The sequence below is a fragment of the Chelonoidis abingdonii genome, chromosome 10, assembly GCF_003597395.2.
Source record: "Chelonoidis abingdonii isolate Lonesome George chromosome 10, CheloAbing_2.0, whole genome shotgun sequence".
NCBI classification, from domain to species: domain Eukaryota; kingdom Metazoa; phylum Chordata; order Testudines; family Testudinidae; genus Chelonoidis; species Chelonoidis abingdonii.
In genome coordinates, this window is record NC_133778.1 from 70,546,958 (window position 1) to 70,564,731 (window position 17,774).

The 17,774-nt window shown below is 39.6% G+C and overlaps 1 protein-coding gene across 2 annotated transcripts in view; it reads right to left on the reverse strand.

Annotated features, from left to right (window-relative positions):
• Positions 1-6,253: 6,253 nt before the first annotated feature.
• Positions 6,254-17,774, reverse strand: part of PDIA5 (protein disulfide isomerase family A member 5) — a 123,369-nt gene continuing 111,848 nt past the window's right edge. The window contains exons 15-17 of one of the 2 annotated variants that reach the window (XM_032797036.2): positions 17,454-17,524; positions 9,867-10,001; positions 6,254-6,434 (exon numbers count right to left, since the gene is read on the reverse strand). In XM_032797036.2, coding sequence (XP_032652927.2) covers positions 6,354-6,434; positions 9,867-10,001; positions 17,454-17,524 — 287 coding nt within the window. In that variant the 3' untranslated portion in view covers positions 6,254-6,353. Of the gene's footprint in view, positions 6,435-9,866; positions 10,002-15,668; positions 15,778-17,453; positions 17,525-17,774 lie in introns of those variants that run through there. The other variant, XM_032797037.2, reaches the window with a different exon arrangement.

Here is a 17,774-nt window from a genome sequence, read left to right on the forward strand (position 1 = left end):
TAGTAAGCAGCAGAACCAGTTCATATTCCGCCTTTTCTCTGAGCTCAGGAGAAAGTTCTAGTTGCTTTGTGAGGGGTGATATGACTCAGTATTAGACACCACAGACTCTGGGTGTCACTTGTACAGGTCTCATAAGCCCCAAAGGCTCATATGATGGGTTGAAGAGGGTTGTGAAAGTCCCCAAGGCATGGGTCCTGCTGGACCCGAGGGGGTTATCTCAGTTGGACATGGCTGGCTTCAGAAAGCTCTTGATCTCATGTCTGGACTGATCTCCCCTCGTGAAATCGATGATGGTTCCTCCAGCACATCTGATTTTCCAAATGACAAAAAGGTCAGATTGGGCTCAATAGGCAGTGCGGTTGTTCCTGTTGAAAGACAGCCACAGCTAGTAGACAGTACTCAAGATGGACTTCTCTTCCCATAGCCCCTTGTCTCCTGACTCTGTCAAAATACCCCCTGGTGAGCATTGAGGGGATCTGGACTGGGGCATCTGTGGATCCAGGAGAGCACAGATGTTCTCTAGAGTGGTGTATATTTCTGCTTGCCTAACTCTGGTGGGACAAGCAATGTGGGAAGGCTTACGTGGCAGATCCATATGGGGTTATGACAGTACTGCCAGCGAATGAGGCTCCATTGTGTGCTTTTTGATGGTTCCAGTGGTTCTCGGTTCCTTGACCTGGATGGTATCATAGGTGGCAATGTTGCAGCTGTGGAGTCCATGACTGGTGGAGCCTTACCCCTGTGTGCCTCTTTATCATGGCTCTGAGGCTTAAAATGTCCTAAGTCCTTGGACATTGGGCAGTTTTGTATGCAAACAGTCAAGAGCAACAAATAGAAAAGGATCAGCTCTTGTTTTTCCCTCTCAACTTAAGCCCAGCTATGAAAGATAAGAAGAAAAATTAGTCCCATTAATTGACTGATACACTCTTACCAAAGGCGGGGTTTGAGTAAAGTTTTCCCTGAAGTCCAAAGAGTAGTGACCTCAACCATGTTTTCAGTATGAATCCCCTTCGCACTACACACATGACCTTTGCTGCAAACTCCCCCATCATTTTAATTTACCCTTAATACTCCTACCTATACATCCAGAAATTTTAAAGCTCACAGATAAAAGGGAAAACTTATTTTGGATCCACTGGTTTGCAGCTCTACTGCTGGAAAAACTGAGAGAAGGTAACATTAATGTAGGGAATCAAATGGCAAAGAAAACAGATATTTGACTTAAAGATAATCAGCTGGTAGTAAAGGCTAAATTTCTTTCTCGCTGCTTTCAGGATTCCATTCTGAAACCCTTACTCAGTGGTGTAGTCCTTCATTACAGATTTATGGGACTACTCACCATTAAATTAAGTGGAGTGTACACATAAATAAGTAGTCCCTGCTCCTTGGATTATTCTGAATGTAAGATTACTTTGCAAATGTTTTTGAGCTGTAAAATGCATGTTGGCAGGGATCGTGAATTACTCTGGTAAATCTGTATACATAATGTTTTCTATTCTACATTGCTTTTCTATTGATTCACTACTACCAAGACTATTACGATTGATGCTGATAGTCTGTTTAAAAAATAAAATAAAATCAACTAGTAAATTCCTGAATTGCTGAGTGATGTTTCTTTCAAAAAGCTATAAACCCCGAAACTCATTAAATCATCCATGAAATGTTTTCACAGAATACCTCAGAAATGTACTTCACTTTTATCTTAAATTTTACTATACATGCAGGACTTGCTTATTCAGAGACTATTTATCTAGCTATAGAATCCTTGGATTAAAGGTTTAAACATACAAGCTTCCTTTCTTCCCCTAGTCACGTTTTATTCTTAATGGTAGAGCAGTTAGCCACTAGACGGAGACTAAGGCTTGGATTTTTAAAGCAACATAAGGTAGTTACCCCAAATCTCAATGAAATTCAACAAATTCAGTAGAACCTGGGGACATGAATCCCTGAAATTCCTTTGAAAAAAGGAGCCCAGTTTCCCAGTACAGGTTCTTGGGCCAGTAAATGAGCTTCCCTTACTAACCTGTACATAAGCCCCTTTGTTTTCAGTTTCAACTGATATTTACCCAAAAAAATAAATAAATAAATAAAAAAATCACAGGTTTTACAAAAAGTAGGTTTTTTCAATTTTCACCCCAATTTTGAATCATTCAAATATATAAAAATAACTTGTTTTATTAGGAAAATACAATATATTGCATGAAATATATGTATTATAAGAATACATTTGTCTGTGTGTATATTCAAGTAGGCTGTGTATTAGTCTAGAAGATATACACAATAAACCGGCACGCACTCGAACTCCGAAGTGTGTGCGTGTCTAAATGTACTGATTAATCTCACACCCACCACAGACCTGTTTCAAACTGTTAGGAGATAATGATTTAAAGATGTGACACACTAAAATGGGAAGAAAACAAAAATCTGTATCAGAATATGTTTCAGAAAACAAAAACAGGAGAAAAGGATGAAGTTGAGTGTATGCATTGCAAATTATTAAATGTAAATATTTATAGGCCAATAGTTCTAAGTCTACAACAGTAAACTGTTTTTCAAATGAAAATTTGTATTTGGGGATTGGAGATATATTTTCTTAAATTCAGATGTGGTATTGTGTTTTTAGTTCTGCAGCAAGCCACACTGAGGTTTATTCATCAAAGCATTAATCTACTGAATACTTTTCCCTCCTGTCCTTCCATCCAGCAAAATAAACCAAGGTATTTACCCACAAAAATTAAGTTTTTTCCACCGAGTTTCACCTGTTTTTGTTGTTGTAGTAATAAACACCAATAAATTCCTGGGAAAAATTAAAGAAAATAAAAACCGAAAATTAAGGGCCCTGCCTCTACAGTTACATAGGACTTTATCCTGTAGCCTTACTCACTTGGGAAGAAATCTAAGGCTTTGTGGGGCAAGTACAAGGCTGATTTTGAGGATTTTAGTAGTATATAGTCTTTGGCTGGCCCTTTGCACAGTGCCACATGAATGTTGTGTAGAGTTTACCAAACACATACACCTTTTCTCCTGATTCTCCTCCGGGGTTCCAAATACCTCACAAGGTGGAAAGATATGCCTGAATAGATCCAGCTACCTCCACTAGCTGGTTGCTCATATTGAACTATATTACCTCTGACACACTGGGCTTGGCTTCCCTATGCACAAAGTTTGATTTTTTTCCTAAAGATACTTCATCTATATTCAAGGAAAAGAAGAGTCTTAAAGGGCTTTACTTCATAACAGCATTGTGGCTGAAGGTGGCACTAGGAAGCTTGGTAGTCTGGCCAGCTGCACTAGATGTACAGTAGCATTTTCTAATCAGGGAAAGTAAATCATCTGGGCTTCCCCGCACCCCTCAGCTATCAGAACACAGAGAACTTCAGCTAGTTGCTCTGAAATGAGAGACTGAAATGGAAGAATTAAAAAGCAAATGCAAAGATAAAATGCAAAGTGAATCTTGCGAACCAAAAGAAGAATGGCACAGCCTGCTCTAGAAATTAGTCTGGGGAAGTTCTCTGGCCTCTGTTATATAGGTAAGACTAGATGATCACAATGGTCCCTTCTGGCCTTGGAATCTATGACTTCTTTATTCGCACCGTTAGTCTCAAAGGGACTACTCCCATGGATGACTTGAAGGGCCTTTGGATCATACCAACAAGGGGCTGCAGGATCAGGACCATGGTCCACAAGAATGGCAGCCTCTCTGATTCACTGCAAGCCACTAGGAAGCAAGCTTGATATATTCTGGTTCATAGTAGCCAATGCTTTTGTTCGCAACTAGATTTAATTGTTCATCCTGTTCAAAATCATTCTTTCAAAGACATTCTGACTATAAACCAGATGAGTAATGACCTTATAACAGTAGGTAAAGTATTTTCAAGTATTTTGTATTTGTACATTAACACACAATTAACTGAGGAAAAAGCCCGTCCAAGTCCAAGAAGCAACATGACAAAACACCAAAAGAAAAACTAGGCTCCTTAATTTTATTATTGTGTAACCAGCTGTAAAGAATTACTAGTCTAAAGCATAGTGTGTAATTGTCCTATTCTAAACATTTACTAAAGCCTATAAATCACAGCAGTCCCAAGAAGTGATGTCACCATTGGCCAGCTGTGATCTTATTTTTTTAAAAAGTCTACAATTCTCTGCAATTAATGCAAATATAGACATATCCCACAGCTTAGGATTTCATGGATGTTGTATTTCCTTTCCTCAGTGCCAACCACTTAGAGATCAGGAAAATTACAGTAACATGTCTACAGTTTTGGACTGATTGTATTCGTCGCTTCATACTCAGCCAGAAGCAAAGATCTTCCCTCTTGGAATCTAAAGACCTATATAATTTTTGTTCTCACACATAAGGCTGAATAGGCCCTACTCAGCATGAAGACAGTTTAAAGGATCTGATCCATAGCTACCAATGAGCATGGGACATAATGCAAAACAGTGACTATGCCAAAAAAAAAAAAAAAATTGACTAGTGGGAGGGTAAATACGAGGTTGTAATAAATTATTAGGCCATGCAGAATATCCGTGTACTGCTTGACAGCTAATTTTGTTGGTGGTGGGAAGATTCAGGAGGTGCCTAATAAGAGGAAATATTTGGCATGGCATCCTCATTGCTTAGATTTATGGCATGGTTAACAAGCTGGCCACCACACAAAACAAATCAGCCTACCAGCTCTTACTCCTGATTACTCAGTAATGGCTTCAGCAGCTTAATGAGTGGCGAATGTACAGTCCCATTAATTGGGCAAGAGAGAGGAGGCGGAGGCGGCGACATGCACCCAAAATGGATAAGAGTGTGAGAAAACCCTTAACTTCTCCACCAGTGTAGTGAGAAGTTGCCCCCTATACATCACTGATGGGGTGAGACAGGCAAAAGAGATATTTCATATATATATATTTATAAGATATATTTAATATATCTGCAAACTTCCAACAGCAATAGAGAAAGTGTTCAGGTCCAAGTGATGGTTCTCCTTCATTTAATGAGGATACTATGTCAACCTGCAGCTCAGTGTCACCAGAGTGTGTGAAATGTGAGACTAGTGCCACAGAGGATACACTTAAAAACGAACCTATAAGAGCTAAACGATAGGCTTGCCCCTTAGTCATCAGACAGGAAATAACCCTTGTTCATGGAACCTGCAGTGGCTTATGCTTTCTTGTCACCAGCTCTTACGGGAGCTGGTTACATAAGCACATTCCCTGAAAGAGCTGCAAAACAAGGCTGATTCACTATTAAAACATTTTCAATTTTTTACGGATTTATTTTTAGGTCAAAATGAATCTTAAAAACCTCATTCTATGAAGACATTACAGGTACCTCCAGATGAATGCAACTTTGTAGCATGAACAGCACAATCGCACATTTTTAAAGCACTCTCTGTAGTAATGCTATATCTGTTTACAGTGATTTATAGCCTTTAACATGACTGCTAAATAAATTGTTTTAATGCTATAACTCCATTTTTTAATTTTTATTTAACAAACAATACGGACAAGCATTTGGAATGTAAACAAATTGTCTTGTATGTAATTTCTGCATATCAAAAATATTACACATCTGTCACACATACAATCAAATATTCTGCTTTTCAATATGCATTTCATATGGCCTAAACATAAACTTACAAAAAGACAAACAGACTACATTTTGCTCCCATATTTACAGGGGCATTTGATGACATAAATGCTGAAAAATGAGACTGATTCTGAACTTAAACTATGCTGTGCTGATTTTTGACAACTTTGTTTAAAATGACTCAATACATTCTATAAAGATTTGTAAACAGTTCTGGTTCAGCGGATTAAATGTGAAATCAATTAGATCTGGAATGGTCAATGCTAGTGTCTTCATTAACTCAATTTCCCTATTTATCCCTGAGCACCTTAAAATTGTTCCCCCCCCCAAACATCTCTGAAGAACAAGTATCTATCTTCACAAAAATGCAAAACTGCATTTGAACAGATTTTTGTTTCTAAAAGTCCCATTTTCCTCCACTGATTTAAAAAAAACAAACAAGTTATTACATGGATTGTAATACCCTTCAAAAGAAAAATGCAGAATCACCTTATCAAACATCTTCACCTACAGATTACAAAAATATTGCATAGGAGTGTTGATGGGCATATTCTCACATCATGAGAAAAATGCTAGTTTTTAAACAGAATATGGCAACAATCTGTTTTCCTTTAAAAATCAAGTAGTTTCACTTTATTTCAAAATTGTACAAAATGGCCATGGCTGTTTTAAGTCTCTGTCTTTAGAATATGTGAAATCTCAGGCGCAGTAACAATGGACCTGAGACCATTCACAGTGCAGTGGACAATGTCTTTTGAGGCAGAAATTACAGTTCATCCTTCTTCTTCCCTACCCTTTCATGGTCTCTTTCTCTAAGGGTTCGCATGAAAGTGGCAAATCCAGACTCCTGTATTTAAAGAAAGAAAAATATTGGTCAAATTTTTAAAATAAAAGACACCAAAACAATGTTTCAAGACTCCCAACACCAAGGGATGGGTATGTATGTGGAATGTAAATGAGAGAACAGTCATTGCTTCTGTATGGTCTGATCACAACAATGTGCTGGTGCAGAGCTCCTCCAATGAAGTGGAAAAGGAAATATCCATAGAGGCTTTAGATTCATCAAATCTCTCATGAAAAACTGGCAGTGGGGAGGGAAGGAAGAATATGGAAGGCAACAATGTAACGGAGGAGACAGCAGGGAGCTTCTCACAAATGTTGTCAATGCTTTTTCATTAATAAACTTTGAAACATACATTAGTCCCATGTTAATATGCTGCATGCACCACTTCAAAACCAGCTAGCAGACATGCAATTGCCACCCTGGAGCACAGAGATGTGTCACAATTCTCTATTCCATGATATGCTCGGCCTTGGTTGTCTCTAGGGCTCTCTCTTAGACCTTAGATCACAACCTACTACACATGGGCACGAAGTGCCACATGAACGTAAAGAACCTGCTCACGCAGAATCAGTTACAGGACTGGGGCCCTGATTAACAAAAGGTGGTTCTTTGTGCAACCGAGGGTATTTATTTACAAGTAAAAGCGGCAAAGAGTCCTGTGGCACCTTATAGACTAACAGACGTATTGGAGGATAAGCTTTCATGGGTAAATAAGACCTTCCCTCTTATCTCATGAAATGAGTAAAGGTTTCTTTGGCAGAGTCAGGAACAGAATACAGGTTTCCTGACACCCAGTGCCTTCGTCTAAACTGCTAGAATTCCTTTGCAAGATAGGAGGCTATAAGCCAAGATTCTTCAACCTTTGACACAGTAAACGGAATCCAGGAGAATGGTTGTTCTTGAAGTGTTTTACTGCTTTAGTAACAGCATCCTTTGCTATGATATTGCAACAAACCTGTAACTCTATGCACTTCATGGTTGTCACTTTGCTGCATGCAATGTCCATTCAGGACTTCACAATGACAGCAGGGACAGAAATCACATTCTCTGGCTCCAAAAGCAGATGGCTATGCCATGCCATCAAACTAAAGGAGAATCGCCAATACTTGTTTAAAGTAGAGAGACAGTGTAGAGTAATTCTAATTCTATCCAATGAAGAGTTAGCTGTACACAAACACACTAGCTAGAACATTTCCAATAATTGGACAGTGTCTCCCTTAGGTCAGGTGATTCTAGAGCTGGAATCCTTTCTTTCATAAATCTCATAAGAACAGCCATACTGGGTCAGACCAATGGTCCATCTAGGCCAGTATCCTGTCTTCCGACAGTGGCCAATGCCAGATGATTCAAAGGGAATGAACAGAACAGGTAATCATCAAGTGATCCATCCCATCGCCCATTCCCAGCTTCTGGTAAACAGAGCCTAGGGACACTTTAGAGCATGGTTTTGCATTCCTGCCCATCCTGCTATTGATGGAGCTATCCTCCTTGAACTTATCTAGTTCTTTTTTGAACCCTGTTATAGTCTTGGCCTTCACAACATCCTCTGGCAAGGAGTTCCACAGGTTGACTGTGTGTTGTGGGAAGAAATACTTCCTTTTGTTTGTTTTAAACCTGCTGCCTACTCATTTGGTGACCCCTAGTTCTTGTGTTTTGAAAAGGAGAAAATAACACTTCCTTATTTACTTTCTCCACACTAGTCATGATTTTATAGACCTCTATCACGTCCCTCCTTAGTCGTCTCTTTTCCAACCTGAAAAGTCCCATCTGCTATTTTGTTGCCCAGTCCCCCGGATTTATGAGATACTTTTCTACCTCTTTGTAGTCTGCTTGGGACTTAAGTATATTGAGTAGTTTTGTGTCATCTGCAAATTTTGCCACCTCACTGTTTATTCCTTTTTCCAGATCATTTATGAGTACGTTGAATAGGACTGGGGCCCATACAGACCCTTCAGGGACACCACTATTTACCTCTTTCCATTCTGAAAACAGACCATTTTATCCTTTGTGTCCTATCTTTTAATCAGTTACTGACCAGGAGAGGACCTTCCCTCTTATCCCATGACAGCTTAATTTCCTTAAGATCCTTTGTTGAGGGACCTTGTCAAAGGCTTTCTGAAAATCTAAGTACACTATATCCACTGGATCACTCTTGGCCACATGCTTGTTGACCCCACTCAAAGAATTCTAGTAGATTGGTCAGGCATGATTTCTCCTTACAAAAACCATGGATTTTTTTACTATAGTTTCAACCAATTTGCCTAGTACTGAAGTTAGGCTTACCGTCCTGTAATTGCCAGGGTTGCCTCTAGAGTGTTTTTAAAAAATTGACACCACATTAGCTATCCTTCAGTCATCTGGTACCAAAGCTGATTTAATGATAGGTTACATACCACCATTAGTAGTTCTGCAATTTCACATTTGAGCTCCTTTAGAACTCTTGGGTGAATACCATGTGGTCCTGTGACTTATTACTGTTTAATTTATCAATTTGTTCCAAAGTCTCCTCTAATGACACCTCAATCTGGGACAGTTCCTCAGATTTGTCATCTAAAAAGAATGGCTCAGGTTTGGGAATCTCCCTCACATTCTTAGCCGTGAAGACCAATGCAAATAATTCATTTGTTTCTCTACAATGGCCTTATCTTCCTTGAATGCTCCTTTAGCATCTTGATCATCCAGTGACCCCGCTGGTTGTTTAGCAAGCTTCCTGGTTCTGATGTACTTTAAAAAAAAGAAATGCTATTACTTTTTGAGTCTTTGGCTAGCTGTTCAATTTTTATTTATTTATTTTTTTTGGCCTTCCTAATTATATTTTTACACTTCACTTGCCAGAGTTTATGCTCCTTTCTATTTTCCTCAATACAATTTAAACTTCCAATTTTTAAAAGATGTCTTTTTACATTTAACTTCTTCTTTTACTTTGTTGTTTAGACACTGTGGCACTTTTTTGGTTCTCTTACTATGTTTTTTAATTTGAGGTATACATTTAAACTGATCCTCTATTATGGTTTCTTTAAAAAGTTTCCTTGCAGGGATTTCACTTTTGCCACTGTACCTTTTAATTTCTGTTTAACTAAATTCCTTATTTTTGTGTCATTCTCTTTTCTGAAATTAAATGCTACCATGGGGGTCCTGGACTTCAATCTCTTACCTGGCAGCTAAATCATCAAAATTCACTCCAAATTTCCCTTAGCAGGTGCTAAATTTCCCCGAATAGACCAAACAAGTTCTAGTTCAAAAATGCGTATGCGGGTGGCACACAGTGATTCAGCCCAGTGAATTACTGATGGGAGCGGAAAAGTTAAAGCCTTTTGCAATACATTGAAAGTTTACCCTGTCCTGTTAACAAAAACAACAAAAATGGAAAGAGACAAGACATTCCTCTCCCCAGGGACGTTATTTTTTCAAATTGCAACCTGTTCTTATACTTACCCCTCTCTCTCCGTTATATTTTTCTACAAACTTCCCATAGTTGTAATAGTTAAAGGTGGGGTAACCATCCACACCTTCCTGTTTACACAGATCATGGTTCTGTTCTTTGGCACAGTCCACTGCAGCATAGGCTATCTGAAATACAAAAGGAATAGCACATAAGAGATGAAAAACCATAACTGTCTTCTGCTTCAAAGAGCGGCACTTTTAGTGGATGAGAAACTGAAGAGGTGCACACACCCTCTGCTGTTGCAGCCTCGATGTGTCTGGAATAGGAACAACCACTTGTACCAAAATATGCCATGCTTTTATAATCTCCAGAGATGGGGAGAAGGATAAGAGCATCAGACTCGAGTTGACTTGCACAACCCTTAGGTAAGACGAACTCTGTTCTCTAGGAGTGCAATTCATTGTGCTGACTAGAACTGTATCTCTTAAACTTCATTAATTAGGGCTACTCGGCTGCAAGTGCTTACAGGGTAAGAAAACCATCTTCGTTATCCCTAAATATACTACTGTATCTGGCTGGCTGCAACGTCTTCTTCCCTCTTTTGTTTATTCAGAGAAGCTTATATAGAAAGATAGTGCAATGTTTATTAATTAATTCATACAAGTGTAAAGGGCATTAATGATTTATGCTCAAAGCAGCTGTAACAACCCTCACCCAGTTCCCAGGTTAAGCGAGATGTGGGTCTAGTAGGTAGGGCACCAGAGTCAGAAGATCTAGGATTTAATCGTGGCTCCATTACTCATCTTCTGCGTGCCTTTAGGCAGGTTGCTTTACTCCTCTGCCACCCTTTGTCTGTCTTGTAGTTTGGACTGCAAGGTGTTTGGGGTAAGGTGTGTTATGAGTACGTACAGTGCCTAGCACCACGGAGTTCTGATCTCGGGTATGGTCCCTAGACGCTACAAATAACAGTAACAGCTGAAAGAGAGCCCAGCATGGCAACTCTCTGCTGATCTACCGTAGACTGGTTTTGTTCCTCTTTGCCGGCTCAGAGAGAGAGCTCATAACTTAGGAGCCACAGTATGTCGTCCCAGACTAAACAGGGCTTACGGCTACTGTTACCACCCTGTGTGTACCACTGGGAACCTGATTCTGAGAGGTACTGAGAACCAGCACTTCCCACTGGCTGCAGTGGGAGTTGTGGATGCATCACAGGCTCAGGCCTTTTTTTAAATGTTCAGCTTCAGCTCTTTTGGAAAATGGACTTTACTTACATTGGCCCAATCCCACTGTCATTATATATACATAGCTCCACCTGCAGAAGTTATTCTGAAGTTCTACTGCAATTTACAAACACTTACCTTCACAATCCCATTACACATTTGCTGGCGACTGGAAGAGTTACACAGTGTTAAGTCTATGCTACATAAAAGCCAACCAATTAGAGAAGGGTTTATTTTGACTACTGGCTACAGTGTTTCAAAACTAATTTAATATCAGATGCATTTTAACTTTAACTTTCCATTCCTCTGGCCTACTCCAAGCACTCTGAGCAAAATACCTTTTATTTGCATGATGTCAGTGCTTCTGACGCCCCGTACTCCCATAATTAAAGATCACTTACTATGCCACTATGTTTTTTATTTGCATGGTGGGGCAGTCAAAACTACATTAACTGATCGCAACATCTGGGCAGCAATTAAAAGAAACTGGAAAATCTATCTTGGGGTTTGTGTTGTTTTGGATTTGAGATCCTCATAACACAGTGGTTTGGAAAGATCAAACTCGATTGTATCCTTGGATGAAAATTGCTACCTCATTGCAGAATATCACTTCTTTATTCATGTGTTAAAACAGGGAAACCATTAAAGTGGCCTAAAAGACCAAAGATTCCTGAAGACTATTTAAATAAAGGAATAAAATCACAAATACATTTTGGTAGTTTTTGTACAACTCTTGACGAATCGGGGCCACTAAAGATAAAATGTTAAGAATAATCCGCAGCAAGAACTCTTCATCTATTTATGTCTGGTATTTATACATTAAAAGACCATTATTTAGGTTGCATGTCAAGTAGTTGAAAGGAAAAGCCAGATTTACAGTTGTGCAAGCTTATTGCTGCCTCCTTGTGCAACCATTGTGTGCACTAAAATAAGGCAGGAGCCCTGTAAGAAAATATTGCATCAGACCATGTAATGAAAGACTGTATCATAATGTACATGTAAGAAGGCAGAATTAAAGTTGCATGGGCAACCGTAGACCTGATATTTCCTGTCTCTGGAGTTCTTGATTTTGTAGCCTTAACAATGTTCTTTTAATGAAGTTTCGTATGTAATTTCCTAATTGGTTTGGATTTTTTTTTTAAATAAAAAAGACAAAAAACAAGTTCTATTAGGTGCAACTGTAAATCTCTCTATTGTGCACCAAACCGGGTTTGAATCCTACACCTTCAGCATTGCAGCACAGACTGCCTCTACTTGCTACATTAGCTGGCAGCAGGAGAAAGCTGTTATTCAGAGGCAAGGGGGTGCAGTGGAGGGAAATGTGCTGGTGAGGCTATATGCTGCGTCAAAGGGTGGTGGTGGCGCTCTCTCTCTCTCTCTTTTTCCTGGAGCAATGGGAGCTATTACTCCTTGCAATGTCCCCAGATGTGCCCCGGGGGTAGGGGGAGGAGTCAACCACGGGGGCATATGCTGTGCAACACATTAGTGTGCTTTAGAAACCACAACCCAATAGCGCGCATTACCTCACTGAGTAGACAAGCCCTAGTATATTACTATACTTAGTGTCATTGTTTTCTTCAGGGGAACCACCTCCCAACAGAACTGCGAAACAATTTTCTATTCCAGAGTGACGTTACCATTTAAAAAAAATGTGCATCTGTTAAATGGGTGTCTGGGAAAGAGACAACGGAATCTCCTTTCCTTTCAGGAAATTGTTCCCCTTCTGTTTTTCAACCTTTTGCATTTTAACAGTGTCTTCCAGCCATTGTGAGATGATGTAAAATATCTTTTTCTGGTAGCAATTGCTCTCCTATTAAAATATGCACCGCCATGCACAGGTTTATTGATTCAAGGGAATAAATCTCTGCAGGAGCTAATATTGACTTTTGTTATGAAAATGGAAGTGAATAACTGAATATTGATTCAAGGAAGGAATGATATAGGACAGGCTTATTTAAAAAAAATAAATTAGGGATAAAAGTTCAGTGTGAAAAAGAATGGTACTAAGCATCTGCTTTACAGAGTAGTCAACTACAAATGACAAATCTGATTATAAAAAAAAAAGTCTGTTGTTGCCAAGTGACTTAAAAGGTTTTGACAGCACATACGAATTAAACAGGGACCCATTCTTCCCTGTGTTTACTGTACAAGGTTTCATTTATGTAATTGGTTATATCTCCAAAACACAATACACCCCACTGAGGTTAGCCACAATTCACTTGTTATGGGAATCAGTTTGCAAGAGAAGATTAATCTTTAGTTACCATGATGTACAGGAACAACATTACCATGTCTGATGAGTCTTTTTTTTTTTTTTTAATTCAAGACATGCTTGAATCTCCGAAGTATTAGTTTCTTGTTTCTTTAGTGCATTTGTGTCCCAGTTTCATCACACAGAATTTTCCTGGATTAGGACCTGAAAGTGTCGTTCAACCTTAAAAAAGCAACTGCCAGAAATAAAATGGTGGAGTTCCATATTGTGATTCATTAAGTCTCACTGGTTTCTAGAGGTTCTGCAGACCACAGCAGATCTTCCTTCAGTGACGGCTGTGCAATCCCAGTTTCTTCAGATTTTGCCCTCAATGACAACCATACAAACCCACTGTTAGCTGACTGGTGTTCGGCTTTATATAGATGCATAAGAGTACAAGTGTATTCAAAAATATAAGTAATTCCAAAGAGGCTTGCCCAAACAGCAGCACCTTTTGCAGAATTCTAGATATTTCTTACTCTGTGGGCATGGGAAAAAATTCAACAGATTTCCTCCACGAAATTCAGATCAGAGGACCATAAATCAATTCATTCTAGCTTAACTTTGGACTCAGCTTTTTGGGGCTCAGATAAATTGAGCCTGCGGACTACTAAAGGTTTTATTGGCGTCCCTAAGAGTCTCTAGTCTAGAATATGGACTGAACAAATCTTCATGCTCCTCCATCTGTTCAGCAAAGGGACAACCGTCACACTTGCAGCTCTTCAGCATCTGTTGGTGAGCCAGAAGGTACGAATGGTCTCTAGTGAAAACATCCATAAGAAGAGCTGCAGATGCAAATCAAGGCCCAGGGATCTCTCCTGGCAGCTGCAAGTGAGGGCCATAGCTCCCCAGGCAGCTGAAAACAAGAAGGTCCCAGGACCCAGGTTTAATATTTTAAAGTAACTGAAAGTAATATTTTGTCAGCTGTGAAAAGCAAGAAGTGATGTGCAACTGGCATAGAATGAAGCCCTACAATGAGGGAGGAGCCTTGCAATGGGGGATGTCTCATTGGCCCTAGCAGAGTTGGTTGCACGAGAACCTTTCCAGAAGCTACCCAGAATTCTGTACAGTCAGGATGGGCTCAGCGTCTCTAGACTTCTCTCCTCACTGGCCTGCTCTTACCAGTAGTTCAGAGACACTAAAGCAAGTGGAGGTGCAGGGGCTGTGAGTGGTATGCCAGAGCCAGAGCCAGATATTTTCAGATCTTCTGTAATGCGTAGACACATTTGACAAGGACATCAGCTGGATATTTCTGCTAAAGTAATCAGCCATGAGACAACCAATGAAACGTTGATATCGGGGGCCCAATTTTGAAATAGTGACCTTCATGTCTGTGCATGTGACTTTGCATGCAGATGATGGGCTTTGAATGCGCAAATTCTGTCGCTAGTGCATAAGTATTACATGATTGAAAAGTGCACACCAACAGATTGAGTTCTTTGGAAAAAATCTGGCCTGTTATGAGTCTTCAAAATTAATGACCCATTTTGATAATGGAGACAACATTCACACCTGTAAACAGTTTGTTTTCCGTCTCTCTATGAACTTGGGAGAGCTCCGTCAGTTCACCTTTTCAGATATTTTTGCAACAATAAGGCCTGGAATCTTCCTTTCCTTTTTTTAATTTAAAAAGTTAAAATTTTCCAGATGCTAAGGGGCCACACTTATTGAAAAATCCATGAGAATTTAATAGAAAATGATAAAACTTGAACCATCTGTTAGCATCCCTGTTACAGAACCCTATAGGACAACAGTTTAAAAAACAGAGAAAGCTTGATTATTTTCTATTACATTCTGTACATTTTTAAGAATAATACCTTTGTTCCTTATTTTTGGAACAATGTCTACTGAGCCCTTTTGGTTTAATCTCTGTTTAATTCCATAGGGTCACAATTCAACAAAACATTTCAGGACGTGTGTAACTTCAAACATAGGAGTGGTCTTATTGAAGTTAGTGGAGACAGTCACATGCTTAAGTCCTTTGCTGTATCAAGGCCTTATGTCTTTTCTACAAGGGTACCAACAGGCAGCAAGAAACATCTTGGAAGCCTACGGGTTGTGCATGACTGAAGAGGGTTCCCAATCCTTAGCACTTTCATAAATCAACAAGGGGAACGAAGCTGTTTTTGCTGTGTGCCTACCTTTTGGAAACTGTACAAACCTTAATATTCTCTGTTGGATCTTCTGTTCCACCTCATTACATTTTATACCTCTGCACTACAGCCTTAAGTGCCCTCAGCTGAAATAAAGAGTTGCAGCCATCAATCATTGTCTCCAGGGCTTTGAGTCCTTTCACAGCTGCATGCAGTTGTGAATCAAAACCTTCAGATGTTTGCATTCAGCACAACCATGACACATGCTAAAATTGTGATCAGATGTTTGTTAACACATCCGGATAAGCAAGTCTCACATTTTTGGGTACATTCACTTCGTAACTCCTACATGGAATAAAATTGCAGGGAGCTCCGGACAGAAAGGCCTGTCTCCGAGCTAGCAGAAGGTAGAGAGAAAAATGACATGTTTTTAGAATTCTTGGAAACAAACTAGTAACCACAAGGCATAACGCTGGAGGAGAATTGAGAACGGTGTGCCACTAAATTCTGCTACATGCCACCTGAACCCCAGGGCAGAACAGCAGCATTCTAATTTCATCCATAAGTAAGACAAGGGAGCAGTTTACCTCCCTACAGTTCAGCGATTGACTAAATGCCCTCCATAGAAACTCCTCCCTGCTCTCCCAGCATGTGCGTGCACAGATGCACCCATAGCTGATTGAGGTCTCGCCAATATCTGTAAAGTCTAAATGGCAAGAGGTTTCAAAGCTAGCCCTTCCTTTCCTGGTAATCCCCCAAGCCACTTCCACAGCATGGCTAAGTGAAAAGCAGACAGGAAGTTTAACCACAAACATAGATATAGGATTATGGCCTCAATTCAGCAAAGGACTTAATCATGTTCCTCACTGTAAGCACGTGAGAAAAAGGGACTAGATATGTCCTTAAAGAGCTTGTTGAATTGGAGCCTCTGTTTCTTGTACAGACAGAAGGTGCTGGGTTGCAAAGACTGGGAAGAAGTAAAGGGAACTAAAAAAGAAACAAAAAAAAGTTGTTTTTTTTTAATAGCATCTTTCATACAAACCATATCCTGAAATACATCACAGATCATAGAGACGAGAGCAGACTGAAGATGTACTAATAAAGGAGAGATGATAGTGCCTAACAGTGGACACCCTTGCTTATATGAGCCAATGAGGCCATTGTATTTGTGTAAGCAAGGACTACCCACGTGACTATGGATTTGATAGATCTGACACAAACTGCATTTCCCAGGTTTTGGATTAAGGGTGGAATTTTCAACAGCTTGCATGTGATCTACAAAACGTAAGTCCTACTGAAAGCCAATGGGACTTGTGCTCTCAAGAGACTTCACTTGGGTTTTGCTTGTAAATCACTTAAGCTCTTTTGATAATCCCCTCTGCGTTTCTGCCCAGAGTCAGGGTATGTCTACAGTCCAGCTGCTAGAGTGCACAGCTCCGGCACTGCACCTGTGCTGCTGAAGGGCCATAGGGTAGATGCTTCCTACACTGACAGAAAGAGTGTTTATGGAAACACTCTAATTAATCCACCTCTCTGAAAGGTGGTATGTGGGTTGATGGAAGAATTCTTCTGTTGACCTGGCTGCGTCTACACCAGGGCTTAGATTGACCTGTGGAACAGGGAGCAAAATTTTTCACTGCTCTGAAGTATGTAGCCAGGTCAAACTAAGAGTTAGGCTAGCCCAGATCTCAGACACATACATTTCTTCCTATGTCCACCCCAAGAACGTATAACAAGAACGTAAGGAAGGGTGGACAATAAAATGTTTAAAATAATCTTTATTTCTCATCTGTAGATTCAAAGAGTTACAACATGACTTAACAGGGAAGATTTCACCCAAGAAGAATTAAAAGGGAAAAATAAAGAAAAATCAGAAAGAAGGTTAAAAGTTCAACTCAGTTTGGCCAAAAAAAACAGTATGACTTCTAAGATGCACACATATTTTATAACCGATTAACTTGTTCAACAGCATTCCTCTGCACAAGACTTATCATTAAATGAACTAGATCAAGCTTGCTAAGTGAAAAGATAGAGGCACTTTGAACATCTCAGAAACTATTAAAAATGGGTTACCTTTCGATCTTCTTTAAAGAGTTCTGCAGCAGTTGTGAAATGTGGGATGGAATTTTTACAGTGTGGACACCCTGTGCAGCATGGGAAGAAAAGGAAAAAAATATGTAAAATTCATTGCAGAACGGACATTGGGGCAACAGAGAGACAAGCCTGTAGGTAAATTAAGAATCAGCATTTAAAAGGAAAAAAAAAAACTTTCTAGACGAGAGGTTCTCAAACTCTGAACCGAGGAACTTGATGGTATGGTGAGGGACATGGCCTCCAGTTTAGGAAAGTATCCAAGTTAAGGAGAGAACTTAAATATTTGCATAAGTCCCAATA